The 18,315-nt window shown below is 38.5% G+C and overlaps 1 protein-coding gene across 7 annotated transcripts in view; it reads right to left on the minus strand.

Moving 5' to 3' along the window:
* Positions 1–17,708, minus strand: part of SENP6 (SUMO specific peptidase 6) — a 116,574-nt gene extending 98,866 nt beyond the window's left edge. For 3 of the 7 annotated variants that reach the window (XM_077903329.1, XM_077903328.1, XM_077903327.1), the window contains exon 1: positions 17,509–17,708. In XM_077903329.1, the coding sequence (XP_077759455.1) occupies positions 17,509–17,560 (52 nt within the window). In that variant the 5' untranslated portion in view covers positions 17,561–17,708. Of the gene's footprint in view, positions 1–14,681; positions 14,745–17,508 lie in introns of all 7 variants that reach the window. The other 4 variants (XM_077903333.1, XM_077903331.1, XM_077903330.1 and 1 more) reach the window with 3 other exon arrangements.
* Positions 17,709–18,315: the final 607 nt, after the last annotated feature.

The following is an 18,315-nucleotide window of genomic DNA, read 5'->3' on the forward strand; positions in this document are numbered from 1 at the left end:
AGCCCAGATGGGTTCACCACTGAATTCTACAAAATATTTTATGGAAGAAATTGTTATCAACTCTCTATAATCTCTTTCAGAAGATAGAAGCATTCTATGAGACCAACATTACCCTAACTATCAAACCAGACAGAGACATTATAAGAAAACTACAAACAATATCCCCATGAACATAGATGCAAAATGTTAAGGACCTAAATCCAAAAATATGTAAGGAGGATTATATACCATGACCAAATGAGATTTGGCCCAGTTTTGCAAGACTAACTCAACATTCAAAAATAAATTAACAAAAAAATTAATTAATTAATTAATTAACAGAATCCATTATGTGGATGAATAGGCTAAAAAACATGATCATATCAATAGAGGCAGAAAAAATTCAACTCCTATTCATGATAAAAAAAAACAAAAAACGAAAAACAGTAAATTAGGAATACTAGGGAGCTCCCTAAACTTAATAAAGAATTATCTACAAAAACCTACAGCTAATATCATACATAACGGTGAGAAGTCGGAGCTCTTCCATGAAGACAGAGTACAAGGAGAAAATAATCCTCTCATTATTCCTTTTCAACACTGCACTGGAAGTTCTAGCTAATTCAATAAAACAAGAGAAGGAGATAAGAGGGATATAGATTGGGAAGGAAGAAATAAAATTGTCTTTGCTCACAAATGATATGACCACTTACATAGAAAATCCAAAATAGTCAATCAAAAAAAACCTTCTATAACTAATAAGCAATTATAATAAGTCTGCAGGATGTAAGGTTAATAAAAAAGATCAACTGCTTTCCAATACACCAGTAATGAAAAAGTGGGATTTGAAATTAAAAACACAATACCACTTATATTAGCACACCCAAAAACATAACACCTAGCTATAATGCTAATAAAATATGTACAAGATCTATATGAGGAAAGTTATAAACTCTGATAAATGAAATCAAAGTAGAACTAATATCATGGATAGCACAACTCAGTATTGCCAAGTTACCAATTCTTCCCAACCTTATTTATAGATTCAATCAAAATCTCAGCAAGTTATTTTGTAGATTTTAAGAAACTGATTCTAAAGTTTATGTAAAGAGACCAAAGACCAAGAATGGCCAACACAGTATTTATGAAAAACAAACCTGGAAGACTGACACTACTAGACTTTGAGTTTTACTATAAAGCTATAATAATCAAATCAGTATGGTATTGGCAAAAGAAAGAACAAATCAGTGGGAAAAAATAGAGAGTCCAGAATACAGACACATGAACATAATACAATTGATTTTTTTTTTAAGATTTTATTTATTCATGAGAGACACACAGAGAGAGAGAGAGAGAGAGGCAGAGATGGGCAGAGGGAGAAGCAGGCTCCATGCAGGAAGCCTGATGTGGGACTCCATCCTGGAACTCCAGAATCACACTCTGGGCTGAAGGTGGCGCTAAACCGCTGAGCCACCCGGGCTTCCCTAATTGATTTTTGACAAAAGAGCAAAGGCAATACAATTAAACAAAAAGTGGTCTTTTCAAAAAATGGTGGTGGAACAAGCAGACATTCACATGCAAAAAAATGACTCTAGACACAAACCTTACATCCTTCAAAAAAATTAATTCAAAATGGATCATACATCTAAATGTAAAAATGTAAAATTTAAGAATTTATAAACCGGACTTCATTAAATTTAAGAACTGGGGGAACCCTCTTATGCTTTTGGTGGGAATGTAAACTGGTGCAGTCACTTGCAAACAGTACGGAGGTTCCTCAAAAAATTAAAAACAGAACCACCCTATGTCCCAGCAATTGCAGTACCAGGTATTACCCAAAGGATACAAAAATAGACATACATGCATCTCGACCTTATAACAGCATTATCAATAATAGTCAAACTATTGAGAGAGCCCTAATGTCCACTGACTGATGAATGGATAAAGATATGGGGTGTGTGTGTGTGTGTGTGTAATGGAATATTACTCAGCCATCAAAAAGAATGAAATCTTGGCATTTGCAATGATATAGACAGAGCTAGAATGTATTATGCTAAGTGAAATAAGTCAGTCAGAAAAAAACAAATTACCATGTGATCTCACTGATGGAATTAAGAAAGAAAGAGATGAATATACGCAGGGGGAGAAAGGGAAATAAACCTGAAGAGACTCTTAAAGACAGAAAACTGAGGATTGATGAAGGGAGGTTGGGTAGAGGGTATTAAGGAGGACACTTGTGAGGAGGACTGGGTATTGTATGTAAGGGAGAAATCATGAATTCTACTCCAGAAACCAGCATTACACTGTATGTTGACTAAGTAAAATTTACATTTAAAAAAAAAGAAAAAAGCAGAATCACACTATCAATTAAACTTAAAAAAAAAAAACACTTCGGCTCTGGAAAAGATAATGTCGAGAAAATTAAGACAATCCACACACTGGGGGAATATATTTGCAGAAGATGTATCTGGTAAAAGACTGTATCCAAAATATGCAAAGAACTCTTAAAAGTCAGTAATAAGAAAACAAACTTGATTTAAAAATGGGCCTAAAGAAGAGAGGAGGGTTGTAGGATAGGCAAAATGAGTGAAAGTGAAGAGGAGATATAGGATTCCTATTATAGAATGAAAAAGTCACAGGGATAAAAGGCACTGTATGGGAATGCCTGGGTGAAGCAGTTAAGCGTCTGACTCTTGGTTTCAGCTCAGTCCAGATTTCAGGGTGGTGAGATCCAATGAAGTCTACTTAAGACTTTCTCCCCCTTCCTATGCCCCTCTCCCCCATTCCCTCCTGCTACCTCTCTCAAGTAAATAAATAAATCTTTAAAAATAAAAGGCACAGCATAGGGTATATAGCCAAGAGTATAGTAGTAGCATTGTATGGTGACTGATAGTAGCTACACTGTGGTGAGCATAGTGTATAGACTTGTGGAACCACTATGTTGTACAGCTGAAACTAATGTATCACCCTGCATCAATTATTCCTTCAATTTTTAAAAAAAGGTAGAGGCCAAATCCCTTAACAGACACCTCACCAAAGATATAAAGATGGCAAATAAGCATAAAAAAAGATGCTCCACATCATAGGTCATCTGGGATATGCAAATTAAAACAGTAACATATCACTACACATCTAGCTAAACTCTGGAACACTGACAACACAAACTGCTTGTGAATATGTGGAGCAGTAAGAATTCTCATTCATTGTTGGTGAGAATACAAAATGTTACAGTTTGGTGGTTTCTTACAAAACCACACATACTGTTACCATACAGCAACTGCACTCCTTGGTATTTAAGGAATTAAAAACTTATGTCCACACTGAAATCTGCACACAAATGTTTATAAGAGTTTTATCATATCCACCAAAACTTGGAAGTAACCAAGATGTCTGTCAGTAGGTGAATGGATAATTATGGTGCATCCAGAAAATGGGATATTATTTCCCTAAGAAGGAATTAGCTATCAAGCCATGAAAAGACTTGGAGGACACTTAAATGCATAATACTAACTGAAGGGTGCAATTCTGAAATACATTCTATATGCTTTCAACCATATGACATTCTGGAAAGGGCAAAACCATGAGGACAGTAAAAAGATCAGTAGTTGCCAAGACTATGTTAGAGGAGGCAAGTTTGGAGGATGAATAGGTGGAGCACAGAATGTTATGGCACTGAAAATACTACATACATTATAATGATGGATGCAAGTCATTACATATTTGTCCCAACCCACAGACTATACAACAGCAGGAGTGAATCATATTGTAAATACGGACTTTGGGTGATTATGATGCGTCAATGTAGGTTTAAGTAACCTCTACACTGAACATGGGGCTCAAGCTCACAACCCCAAGATCAAGAGTCCCACACTCTTCCACTTGAGCCAGCCAGGTGCCCCAATGTCAATGTAGGCTAACCAACTGTAACAAACACACCACTCTGTTGGGAGATGTTGATACAAGAGGAGGCTATGCATGTGTGGAAGTAGAAGGTACATGGGAAATCTTTATATCTTCTCCTCAACTTTTCTGTGAACCTAAACTGCCCTTAAAAATGACTTTAAAAAATATTTTGCATGGTTAGGGAAAAAAGTCTGTTTTTCCCAGTTTCGTTGAAATATAATTGGCATACACCACTGTATAAATTCAAGGTGTACAGCACAGTGACCTGACTTATACAATATGTGTATATTATGAAATGATTACCACAATAGATTCAGTTAATATCCATCACCTCCTACGAAGATACAAAATCAAAAGTTCTTTTCCTTGTGATGACAACTCATCACATGAAAATTCATTATAACTTTTTCCTATGATGATTTACTCTCAACAACTTAAAAATACCACAGAAGAGTATAACTATAGTCATCATTTTGTACATTAAATCCCCAATACAGATGTTTGTACCTTCTGACCATGTTCTCCAAGTCCCCTACCCCCTTCACCCTCACTCCTTGCCACAAATAACCACAAATCTGATCTTTTAAGATTCCACATATGAGATCATACACTATTTGTCTTTCTGTCTGGCTTATCTCACTTAACATAATGCCCTCAAGGTCTACACATGTTGTCACAAATTGCAGATTTCCTTACTTTTTATGGCTGAAGAATATTCCATTGTAGATATGTATACTACAACTTCTTTATCCATTCATCTGTCAATGGACACTTAGGCTTTTTCCATGTCTTGGCTTTTATACATAATGCTACTGTGAACATGTGGGTGCACCTATCTCTTTGACATAGTGTTTTTCTTTTTTAAGTCTTTACATACAGTGTAATATCAGTTTCATGCATACGATATAGTGATTCCACACGCAAGTCCATACTTGGTGCTCATCACAAGTGTACTCCTTAATCCCCATCACCTATTTAACGTTCATTCACTTCCCTCCTGACATTGTTTCCTTCCAGTATATTCCCAGAAGTGGAATGATAAGTGATAGTGAGCACCTTTTCATGTACCTGTTGGCCATCTGAATGTCTTCTTTGGAGAAATGTCTATTCAGGTACTGTGTACATTTTTTTTCTTTTTTTTCTTTTTTCTTTTTTTTTAATGCTGACTAAACTCACAACCCTGAGATAAAGACCTGAGCTGAGATCAAGAGTTGGACAATTAACCAACTGAGCTACCCAGGTGCCCCTCCTTTTTCCATTTTTAATTGGATTATTTGGAGGTTTCTGCTAGTGAGTCAAAGGAGTTTTTTGTATATTTTGGATATTAACCCCTTTTAATCTATAATTTGCAAATATTTAATAAAGTTTTTAAAATATTTTTTAAAATAAAGGAAATATATACACTACAAGTAGATTTCCAAATTCTGTTAACCCAGCCTGTATACCTGACTGGTACCCTCCTGCCATTATAAAAACTAAAGAACAGTGACTAATAAAACAAAAGAGTTAAACTACAAAGGGCCAATAAAACCAAAGTATTTCTTATATCACAAAAAGCACAAATAATGGGGGGCGGGGGTGGGGACAACAAAAAACTACAGTACATTAAAAAATTCTGTTCATGGGATCCCTGGGTGGCGCAGCGGTTTAGCGCCTGCCTTTGGCCCAGGGCGCGATCCTGGAGACCCAGGATCGAATCCCATATCGGGCTCCTGGTGCATGGAGCCTGCTTCTCCCTCTGCCTATGTCTCCGCCTCTCTCTCTCTCTCTCTCTGTGTGACTATCATAAATAAATAAAAATTAAAAAAAAATAAAATAAACATGAGAATCCTAGCTATTTAAAAAAAATTCTGTTCATATAATTATTCCATTCGTTAAAAAATAATTTCATAAAATGTTTAATCCATATAATTCAATTTACTGTCCAGAGTATATAATAACCCCCAACATTCCAACAGAAAAACAAAATAGGCAGAAAATATGAATGTGCAATTAAGAACAAAAATACATATCAAAAAAACTGAAAGCACAAAAACAAACTTATAGGGTATTGTTTACTTATGTGTCCCAAGCTCATAGAATAGGGATTAACTGTAGGTTGGCATTCAATATTTTTTGAATACTGAATGAACAATGAATAGGTTTTTTAAAAGGCAGCAAGAGATATTTAATCTTATTATAAATCAGAATATCATAAATTAAAACCACCATCTGACAATCCCATCAGACTAGCAAAAACTAAAACATCAAAGAGGGAATCCCTGGGTGGCTCAGCGGTTTAGTGCCTGCCTTCAGCCCAGGGCATGATCCTGGGGTCCTGGGATCGAGTCCCACATCAGGCTCCCTGCATGGAGCCTGCTTCTCCCTCTGCCTGTGTCTCTGCCTCTCTCTCTCTCCCTGTCTGTGTCTCTCATGAATAAATAAATAAAATATTAAAAATAAAATAAAATAAAATAAAACATCAAAGAGTATGCAATGGGTGACGATATCTATAAACTGGAAAACTTAGAAAGTGTTAGTCAAACAACTTTGGAGATCAATTTAACAATATATACATGAAGCTGAAATTACACATGACCTAATAATTCCATTGCTAAGAGATACACTAGATCAGGTGTCAGCAAAATATGGCCCTGACAAATCTGGCCTGCTGCTTGTTTTTATGAGGCCCATAAGCTCAGAATGGCTTTAACACTTTTAAATGGTTGGGGGGAAAACTGTATGTTTCATTAACACATGAAAATTATATGAAATTCAAATTTCAGTGTCCATCAAGTTTTACTGGCACACAGTCATTCTCATTTACTTATGTCTCATTTATGACTGCCTTCTTGCTAAAATAACAGCATTGAGTAATTGCAACAAGGAGTGTTCAGACTGCAGAGTGTAAAAATATTTACTATCTGGCCTTTTACAGAAAAGTTTGCTGACCTCTCTCCTGAGAAACATACACAGGCACAAAGAAAAGTACTTTTAAAAAATTTCATAGTAGCAATATGAAACATACAAAGGTATTCATAGTAGCAATGTATGTAATAGTAAAAAGGTGGATACAACCTAAATTTCCACAGAGTAATATATAAATAAACTGTAGTACAGTCATACTACACAATACTAAATGGCAATGAAAATGAAAGTACTAGGACTATTCTCATCCACATTAGTTAATCTCTCAATGCTGTAAAGAAAAATTTCTACAAGTTGCAGAAAAATACAAAACATGATTCATAAAAAAATATGCAAAATAATTTATACACTCACACAGTTTGCAGATACACACATTAAGAGTTAAGTACATGGGGTGCCCGGGTGGCTCAGATGGTTATGCATCCAACCCTGATTTGGGCTCAGGTCATGATGTCAGGTCACTGGATTGAGCCCTGCATCAGGCTCCACACTCAGCACGGAGTCTGCTTGAGATTCTCTCTCCCTGTCCCTCAGCCTCTCCCTCCACTCACACAAGCTCTCTCTCTACAATAAATAAATAAATCTTTAAAAAAAAAAAAAAAAGAGTAAAGTACAAAGAAATGCATGTGAATAATAACTACCAAATTAAGGATGGTAGTTACCCCTGGAGATAGGTGGATGCAAAAAAGATAAGGTTCACCCCAGCTTCAACTGTACTGGTAATGTTTTCTTTAGGCTAGTAAGTAGAACATGAGTTTTTGCTATACTATTCTTAGGAATTATTTTATAATAATTTTTAAACTATCACTATAAGGTTTTACAATAATGAAAAACAAAATAAAGAATTACTGTGACAGAAGTTAACTTCTGCAACTTAGAAATATAAAAGCAATAAAGAGGAATTAAATGCAAATGTCAGAAAAATCTCTCAATTAAAGCAACTTCACATGGCTCTATAGCACTATAGCCCCAGTCTTTTTCAAGAACCTGTCAGGATTCTACAAGGCAGTCTCTTGGAGCTCAGAGCCACCATTTATAAATCTTGAGTACTCTGCTGAAGAGACCACCTGAAAAAAAAAAGAGAGAGAGAGAGAGAGAGACCATCTGAAGAGACACTAAATGGAGAGACAAGGCTCACCTTTCTATACCTACCAGAATCAGATATTTGAATGAAGCCATCTTGGAACCTCCAAACCAGCCTAACTACCACTAACTCCCACAGATGCTACATGAAGCAGGAAAATCACACAGCTGAGGTGATTTTCTCTATAAAACCATTGTACTTTGGAGCAGAAGATAGACCAATAGATTACCCAATACTATTTCAAGATGAAGTCTGAATATATTATATTCTTGGGAGTAATATGGCATTTGACTTCTCTGGAAGCCATCTCGTGAATGGTTAATATATATATTTTTTAGCAGTGACATTCCCTGAGAGCTCCCGGGGCCCCCAGACTCCCCTCCGCTGGGTGGGGGCCTGGCCCACATATTTTTTTTTCTCAGGATCCAGCCGCTATTTAGTGTTCTTTCGGTTTATCCACCCACTTCTTCCTTCCATTTAGTGGGTTTCTATGCACTTTTGGGCAGGATGCCAACATACAGGTAGTTTTTTCCAAGGTCATTATCAGGAAGGTTTTTGGTGCTGTTGATATTTCTGAAAACTTGATCTTCTGCAGAACAGAAATATCAAGTGGTGGCATCTTATCCCAAAGTAATGCAGTTGGTTCTGTGTTTACACAGAATACATAAAATTTCTAAAAATTCAGTTATCTCAAGCCTGATGTACACAAAGTTCCCAAGCCAGGAAATGAACAACTCAGAAATGACTGTCAGATTGTTCCTTCTACTGCAAAGAAAACTGAGAAGATCATCAGAGTAAGAGAGAAACACAGTATCCAGGGATGGGGACCAAAGATACTTTAATTCTGAACATGAAATGCATAGTTCAACAAGGAAAAAATTGAAAGTTTCACAGTAAATTTAAATTAGAAGGTAAACTTGAGAAACAGGTAAAGCTTGTAAATGGTGAAGAAAAGGGAGACTCAAGAGTTAGTATTCAAACTGTGAAGGAAATGAGGATAAAGATTCTCAAACTTAATTGCTATTGTAACAAAACTAAACTGTTCTTTGATAAATGTCCTATGATGATAATAGAGAATGGAGACCAACCTAGGGTGAAGAAAGACGACTAAATGCCAAAAATTTGCAATCTCCCTTCATCCAAACTGTAGCCATAGGAGTTATGGAGGCAGAGAATAGATATCTGTTTCCATGGAGGCAGAGTCAAGGTAGTATCTTCATCATGTTTCCAAGATTTAATTGTGGATTCATATAGATGAGGTTGTGGGGCAGAAAGTTTGCGGATTTTTAAATGATGAAAGACAACAAGGTTACAACATAGTCTACAAAAAGTCTCTAGCTTTATGACCTGAAAAATAGCTTCAATCTTTGTAAAAAATGAAAAAGTTACTTTACTATTTACTGGACACAAGTACTGCTTTTTTCCCCCTGCTCTATTTCAAAGATTGTAATGCAGTTAATTGGGGGTGGGAGGGTGGGGGAGGACCATATTAAAACCAAGCATGAAATGTATTTGAAATAGAAAAAATAAAAAAACAAGGGACGCCTGGGTGGCTCAGTAGTTAAGCGTCTGCCTTCAGCCTAGGGCATGATCCTGAAGCCCTGGGATCACGTCCACATCGAGCTCCGTGCATGGAGCCTACTTCTCGCTCTGCCTATGTCTCTGTCCCATTCTCTCTCTCTCTCTCTCTCTCTGTGTCTCTCATGAATAAATAGATAAAATCTTTTAAAAAGACAAAAATAAAAACAAAAACCACTCCAAAGGCAAGATCAGGGCAACCTGGGTGGCTCAACGGTTTGGTGCCACCTTCAGCCCAGAGTGTGATTCTGGGGTCCCAGGATAGAGTCCCACATCAGGCTTCCTGCATGGAGCCTGCTTCTCCCTCTGCCCATCTCTGCCTCTCTCTCTCTCTCTCTCTCTCTCTGTGTGTGTGTCTCTCATGAATAAATAAATAAAATTTAAAAAAAAAGAAAAAGAAACAAAGGCAAGATCAGAATATGGTTTGTTGTTGAAGCTACTCAAGTCTGTAGCTTCAGATGGCCTCAAGGCAATTGTTGTTAACTTAGAATAAGGTAATATCTGAATGTCCCCATTTGCCTAGGATTGTCCCAATTTTAGCACTGAAAGTCTGTATCCTCAAGAGACAAGAGGTCCTAATTTTTGGTGATTGAGGAAATTCTGTAAAGTACAAAATCTAAGACAACCCCAAAAATAGGGGCTGAAGCAACATTTTTAGTGTCAAATGGATACTGCATAGATTATCTACCTTCTATACTTGCTGTCTTTGTTTTTGTTTTGTTTTTTCAGCTGATGTTGGCAACCATAATTTGTAGTTCACAATAACAGATCACCTCTATGCTGAATCATTCCAAGTAATAATATGACTTTAAGTATACAAAGCAGGTGTGTTGTAACTGTAATCATTAATAGTGTGTCTTTGACTTTGGGTATTAACTCTTGTGTTTTATATTGAGATAATGTTAGTTTAATTTTTAATAACATAAATAGTGTGACCATGATTTCTAAGAGTTTAGGCAATAAGAAAGAGAAATACTACAATAACAACTCCCATGACCCAGACACCACTGAACCAAAGAAAAAAAGGAGAGAAAATTTTCTAACGTTCTTTTCTTCTTACTTACACTTACCTGGATTCAGAAAATCTTGAATCAGTCCCTTAACAAAGAAATGTCAAACCAATGTCTGTTTATGTGGCTATTTATAGCTGTGAAACAAATTACAAATTGTGTGGCCTACTTTGTTCTGTTTTTCTGTAGCTTCTCAAACTGCCCAGATATTAGAAACTTTTGGATCCTCTAAGAACTGTCATTTTCAAGTTCAAGAAATACTATGACTTCGTTGAAAGAATTAAACACACACACACACACACAAAACAAACAGGTAAATGAGAGAGGAAAGGGGGCTGTGTAGATTAAAGAGGACTGCAAATTCTTTGCCACTCTCTTGCCATTGAATACTGGTCTACTTCCCCTCCCCTTGAATTTGGGCCGATTCTGTAACCTTTTTGCCAAGGGATATGGCAGAAGTGACCAGGTAATTTCTGAAGTTGGGCCTTAAAAGATTTGTGGCTTCTGCTTTTGCCCTTTTCGAGTGCTGTTTCATCAATAACTGGTAATTCCCCATAATTCTCTATCACTTTTCCTTCTCTTGTCTGGCTCCTCTTTTAAAGGTAAAGTATGTAAAAGGAAGAATGGGGAAGTAAAGGGATCAAGAAGGGAAGGAAAGAGAAAAGAAGGAAGGAAATGTTGAAGGAAGTTAAGGTTATATGTCAGGTCCCAAGCTCCAGGTCTGATTGTCCCGCTAACTTGTTCTAGGTCACATAACCCCTCTACAACTCTTGATTTCCTCAAATATTCAACATAGTTTTGTAACGGCAACAGAAACAATCAATTTATGGAAGTATAGACATGTGAACTATAAAATTTCATTACCTCTTGCCTCTCTGACTACACCAGTCAACCTACAGTATCAAGAACAATCAACTAAGGGCCACCTGGCTGGCTCAGTTGCTAGAGCACACAACTCTTGCTGTGAATTCAAGCCCCATGCTGGGTGTAGAGATTACCTGAAAGATAATAAAATGAAAAAAAAAAAAAAAAAAAACTACAAAAACCCCACAACGATCAGCTAATACCTAGAAAAAGAAAGTTGTAAGTGAGAGAACAACAAAAACAATTTCAAATAAAAGTGAAGGCAATACGAAAGAGAAGGAAAGCAAGAAAAGGATGTTCTTTTTCTCTTCTCCATCTACTAAGAAAATCAATATAATAATATCAACTAATACATAGTGCTTAGGATTGTTGTTCTAAGAATTAAACATATATTAACCCATTTAATGTTCATTGCAATTTTATGAGGTAATTACAATTACTATCCTTGGTTCACAGATATGCAAACACTAAGAGGCCAAGAAATCTATCCAAGATCACACAACTAGTAAGTGGTAGAGCTAAATGTTGAATCCTGGCATTCTGGATTCTGAGTTCATGTTCTCACTGCATTTCTAATGAAAATGCCATTCTAAATGATGTTCTACTACTCTACTATTCCACATGAGCACATGAAATCAATTCAACTGGGATGAAACCAGGTAATAAACATACTTAAGGAGTAAATAAGGAATGATACTGTAATGCAGTTTCTAAAAAGTAGTGCTATCAAAAGGAGAAGCAGGGATAAATGGAGAACTTTGTGGTGTGTTCCGCTTAGCAGGTGGAAGCTAAAGACATTGTTCATATTCATGGAATGCCAATCACTTAGAAGAAATTGTGCTTTAGTTCAAGAGATCCTATTATTTACAGTCCCCAGTAAAACTGACAAACTGGGTTCTGAATTACACTTATATGTAACAGTATGGTTAAAAGTAAATAACAAACACTTTTTATTTAGAGACTTAATAGATTTTGCTGGTATAGAGGGCAACAATACAATAATTTGGCATCAGGCTTTTCAAGCTAGTGGTCAAAGTCCACAAAGGCAGCTGGACCCAAAATGAAAACAAAGTACTTACATATGTATACCTGTGTATGTATACATACACATACACACAAAAGGAGACCAAAAAAATGGGAGAAAATATTGGTGAGACAATTAGTTGGTAGAAAAAAAGGCAAAAGGAAAGAAAACTAGATGTAAGTGCATTATTTAAAAAAAAGGAAGAACAAACGAGAGAGGAAGTGGATTTTTTAAATGTTCCCCAGAGGAGAATAAAGGGGGAAGATTATTAAAAAAAAAAAAAAAAAAGTTACAAGAACAAGCTAGTTACCATCACCTTTGCCCTAACTGATCTTGTTGATTATCTTTTGCTCTTCTCTAAAGCATCCTTTCCCACATGAAAGCCAATGACCTTTTGGGGAACAAATCTGATAATGTTACCTCCAGTTTCATCTCAGACCATTCTCTTTGCCAGCACCACACTGTCCTCCTTTTAGTTCCCTAAACATGCTATGCTCCCTCTATTTCATTTGCTCTGCCTGGAAAGCTCTGATTTTCTACATTTCCTTCTCCTACTTACCCTTCAAAGTGCCCTAATTAGATCAAGTTGTTATAATAAATAATTCCCTTTTTTGTGCCTGACAGTTGTTAATTTTACAAGTGTGATTATTTGATCACTGACTCTCCTCACTCAACTGGAAACTCCATGGAGAAACCTTTTTTTTTCCCCTTCATCACTCTGCCTCTCACAGTACCTACAACCCTGCAGTTGCTCAGTAAATAACTGCTGAATGAATGAAGGAAAAGAAAAACCTGCCAAGCTACTATCACATGTAGAAAAGGGGTATAAGACAAACTCAAGTGAATAGAAGAGAAAGAGAAAAAAAAAATTTCAATGTAAGTTGTAGCCTAACTAAATAAATCTGTACAATTTTAGTGATACTATACTAAAAAAATTAAGTAAACAGTAGCAAGTAGGTCTCCTTTTCCCCAATGAAGTCAGAAAAGGAAACAATTAACATTTTAGTTAGTTATAAGGAAATAAAACATAATTTAGAGCATGGATGACAAATAGGCATCTCAAAATCTGACCAAAGCAGAGCTATAAACTTCTCATTCCTCTACCAGTCTACTCCATTTCAGTAAATGGAATTAAAATTATCTCCCAACATCTCCAACCAAAATCCCAGGAGTCATCTATGATTCCTTCCATACTCTGATCCTCAAAATACAATGCATCAAGAAGTCCTGTAAGATCTACATCCAAACGTATCTTCAGTCTATCCACCCTTCCCCAATTTCCACTACCATTCTAATTCAATCCTGTCTACTGGTTTTATTGAAGTATAATTAACATACAATGTTATATTAGTTTCAAGCGTACAATATATATTGATTTAACAATTCTATACATTACTCAATGCTCACTACTATAAGGGCAGTCACCATTTGTTACTATACAACAGTATTACAGTATTACTGATTATATTCCCTATGTTGTCATTTTCAGCTCTGTAATTATTTTATAACTGGAAGTTTTAACCTTTCAGTACTTTTTATCTATTTATCTAACTCCTCTATTTCAGACTACTCCAATATTCTAACTCATGTCCCTGCTTTTACTGTTCCTCTTGACTAATTCTTTGTGCACAGAGCAAAGTGATTTTTAAAAAGATAAAATCACATCATGGCACTCCATGGCCACAAATTCTTCAATGACTTCCCACTTCTTAGGATAAAATAAAAACTCATCATCTTGCGTGATAGACCCGCTCCCTTTCCTATCATTCTCTCCTTTGCTTGCTACATTTCAGCCATAATGACCTTTTTTTGTTTCACAAATGGAACCATGTATCATCTGGAAACTTTTTTTTTTTTTTTTTTTTTTATGATAGTCACAGAGAGAGAAAGAGAGAGAGGCAGAGACATAGGCAGAGGGAGAAGCAGGCTCCATGCATCGGGAGCCCGATCGCGACCTGGGCCAAAGGCAGGCGCCAAACCGCTGCGCCACCCAGGGATCCCTCATCTGGAAACTTTACAGGTATCATCCTCTATGCCATATTCTGAACTTAAGGTCTTAACCTTAAATCAGGTGTTACCTCCTCAGGTGGCCCTTTCCTGATTCTAATACCATGTAAAATGGCTTTTCCACTCCTTTACTGCTCTGTGTATTTTTTCTAGTCTTTAGCATACTGTTACCATCTTGTTTATTTCATTAACAACAAATTGTTCCAAGTGCAAGAAATATGATGGTGAAAATTAAAGTCACTGTTCTCATATATTAGATCGAAAAACATAAATTTATCAAGTGATAAGTGCTATTATGAAAAAATAAAACAGTATAAGGGAATACCTTGTGTTTGTGTGTGTGGCAGCATGGCATTTTAAGTAGGTTGTCTGTCCAGACTGAGCAGACCTGGATAAAGTGAAAAAGGGAACTATGTGAAAACATGGGGTAAAATTATTCTAAATGGATTGATTTCTACTTATTTATTAAAGGTCCCTCCCACTATAATGTAAATTCTATGAAGGCAGGGATCCTAATTATCTTAAGCACTGCTGTATTCTCCTTGGTATAGTGCCTAGCACAGAATACGTGGCTATAAATACCTGATGAGTGAAAACCTACTTTAGTTTTTCAAGAAGTCTACCAGAGGGTAAGCAAGTATACTCTATTGATGTTTAAATATTAAATCCTAAGGCCTATGGTGAAATATTTTGAAAACATATAAACAGGATAGTGTAAAATGTATGGCAAGTTACAGTGGAGTATTTTATTATTAAAAGTGTAAAAAAAAAAAGAATAAAGGGGAAAGGAGAAAAAATGAGTGGGAAATATCAGAAAGGGAGACAGAACATAAAGACTCCTAACTCTGGGAAACGAACTAGGGGTGGTGGAAGGGGAAGGTGGTCGGGGGGTGGGGGTGACTGGGTGACGGGGGCACTGAGGTGGGCACTTGACGGGATGAGCACTGGGTGTTATTCTATATGTTGGCAAATTGAACACCAATAAAAAATAAATTTATAATAAAAAATAATAATAAAATTAAATATACTTAAACTGTTTTCTAAATAAGTGATGGGGATTAAGGAGAGTACACTTGTGACGAATGGTGGGAATTGTATATAAGTGTTGAATCACCAAATTGTACACCTGAAATTAATAATACACTAATGTTAAATAACTGGAATTTAAATAAAAAACTTAAATAAATAAATGTGTAAAAAGAAAGAAAAAATACTGGCATCATTCCATTTATTAAGATTCAGTACAATACATGAAAATCAGATATGAGAAACTGAAATCCTTGCTTTTCCTATTCTAACAAGTTATCATTTGCCTTCTTTATGAGAATGCTGAAGGAGACATGGTGAAACTCAAATTTATTTTAACTGTACAGTCACAGACCCTTAAGTTAGATTCAACTAAAAGCAACAGTTTGAAATTCACAATCAGTCCTGTATTTGCTGGCTTTATTTATGCTCTTTCCATCTTCCCCATGTTCATCTAGTCAGAAATTAAACTGAATCAGAATCCTACAGAAATCCAAAACTTAACTGCAGTACAAAACTATAATCAATCATCTGCATACTGAATGCACTAAAGTAAGCATCAGCAAGCCATCTTTGGCGGTTCCAATAGCAAAACAAAAAAATAACAGCACAGCACCACCTGTAACACAAGCTGCACCGCTCTTAGTCTCTGATAAGTATCTACTCTGGCTAAAGAAGAAATGGACATAGAGCAGAGATAATATGAAATGAACCCAGATAAACTTAGAAGATTTTCCCCATCTTCTTACTAGGAATCTCCTATCAAACTCTCATTACCCTTAAGATTTTTTGTTTTGTTTTGGTTTTGTTTTGGGTTTTTTTTTTTTTTTTTTTTTTTTGCTTTGCTATATACTCAAGAATTAAGAAAATTAAGCTTTCTTTCCCTGCCCACCTCTATTAGGCCACTTTGTTCATTAGCGAAATACTGGAGACCTACCCTGGTCCAGGCACTGCTCCAGATGTTGTTAATAAAACCATAAACAAGGCAATACCTATCCCTCTACACTCTTACAGAACACTTGTACCACAGTTAGAATACACTTTCTCAATTCAGAAATATTTCTAATTATTTTTTAAAGGTACTGCTTATACTGTACGTGGAAATCATCTTTGTGAAACTATCCAGAGTGGTTAATCCTTTTTTTTTTAAACAATCGCTGTACAGTAGACTCATTTTTTTCTAAACATATTTATAAACTCAATTTATACTTAATTCAGTGTCAACACTGCACCCAGGGTCAAATTAAGCAATGTGAACATTCAAGTTCCTGGTTCACAACCACAATGAATTTACCAGTATTGGGGGGGGTGGGGGGGCGCGGGGAGAGGAGAATCCTTATTTATATGGGCAAAGAACCAATATTGTTACCCATTATCACCATTCCCAACAGTAACATTCAGCTTTTCCTAAGACTCAATCCACCTACAAGCAAATGTTTAACTCACAAGTGAATAAAAATGGAACCACCCAAAGTTTGTCTAATCAGCTTTGGTGACCGTCCCCAAATTGACATGGTGAACTCCATTCTCTACTTTCAGATAAATTCGTTCATAAAATATCTTCAGTAAAACACGCTTCGTTAAGACTCTCAGACGTAGCTAAGCTGAACAGCGGCTACAAAAGGGAAGCCTGAAGCTCCGCGAAACAGAGCAGAGGGCGTCTGAAAAAACATACCCAAGTGGAACTACCTCTCCCCTCCCTACTTAGGTTGCCCCCCAATTTCACCCGACCTCAGCCGTCTGAAACTTTTCCACGAACGTCCAACAGATCTGAAAGCGATCTGCTCATCCTTAGGCCACCATCAAAAACATCTTAAAACGACCAAGACTTATAACCGGTGCACCCTCAGAGGGCACCCACCAACTCCAGCTCGCATCCGGACCCCCCGCACCCCGACCCCGCGCCGAGCCCCCCAGCATCGGCGGACTCGACCCCGGCGTGCTCGCAGCACATCCATCCCCTCCCCGCCATCGCCCCGGCAGCCCCCGCCCCCCCCTCAAGCGCCTCTACCCACCCCCACCCCAAACCCACCCAACGCGAATAACTGAATATCCGGAGACCAGGGGGCCCACACTTCCCTGTATTTCCCCACCCCACCCCCTGCGAGGGCAGAAATAGATGTTACCTTCCAGAAAAGTAATCTCCCCTGCGCTGCCGCCGCTCTTGCCAGCCGCCATCTTCCTCCTCCCACGCCGCCTCCTTCTTAATCCATGGCACACAGCACCGCCGCGCTCGCCGGGATGAGGGGCCGCGCCGCACGAGGGTAGCCGCCGCAGGGTTGCGGGCCTAGAACTCGGCCGTCAGGGGTGGGGGTGGGGGTAGGGGTGGGGGTGGGGTGGGGTGGGGGCGGGGGGGCGGCGCTCCCACGTCCGGATGGGCCTACACAAAAGCCGGCCGGGCGCTCGGGGCCTCTCCGCGGGCTGGCGGGTGGCGAGGCCCGCGGCCTGGGCTCCTCCTCAGGCCCCTCCGGGGCAACGCGAGCGGCGACGACGGCGACGACGCTTCCCGGGCCCAGTTCCTCTCGGCCCACGACTCCCCATCCACCGCCTACCCAGGCCGCCTGAGACGCTCTCCTCAGCCGTGGGCCCCAGGAAGAGAGGCTGAAGGCGAGCACACAAACACACCTCCCTTCGTTACCCCCGGCCGTAAGATGGCCGCAGCCGCCGCGCCGGGGCGGCGAGGTCTCCGCGACCGTCAGGCGCCCCGAGGCCCTTCGCTCCCTTTTGCAGCCGCCGCCGCCGCTACGGCCGTCCGCCCACCCCGCCCAGGCGTGAATGCATCAGCGGAGGCCTTCGCGACTGTCCATGTGGACAGGGGTGGGTCTCCTCTGCCACCGCCTCGCGTCCGTCGCCACAGCAGCTCCAGCCGCCGCCGCCGCCGCCGCCGCTCCTCCCCCACGGGCGCTGGAGCTGCCGCCCGGCTCCCGCCCCCA

The sequence above is a fragment of the Canis aureus genome, chromosome 7, assembly GCF_053574225.1.
Source record: "Canis aureus isolate CA01 chromosome 7, VMU_Caureus_v.1.0, whole genome shotgun sequence".
Taxonomy (NCBI): domain Eukaryota; kingdom Metazoa; phylum Chordata; class Mammalia; order Carnivora; family Canidae; genus Canis; species Canis aureus.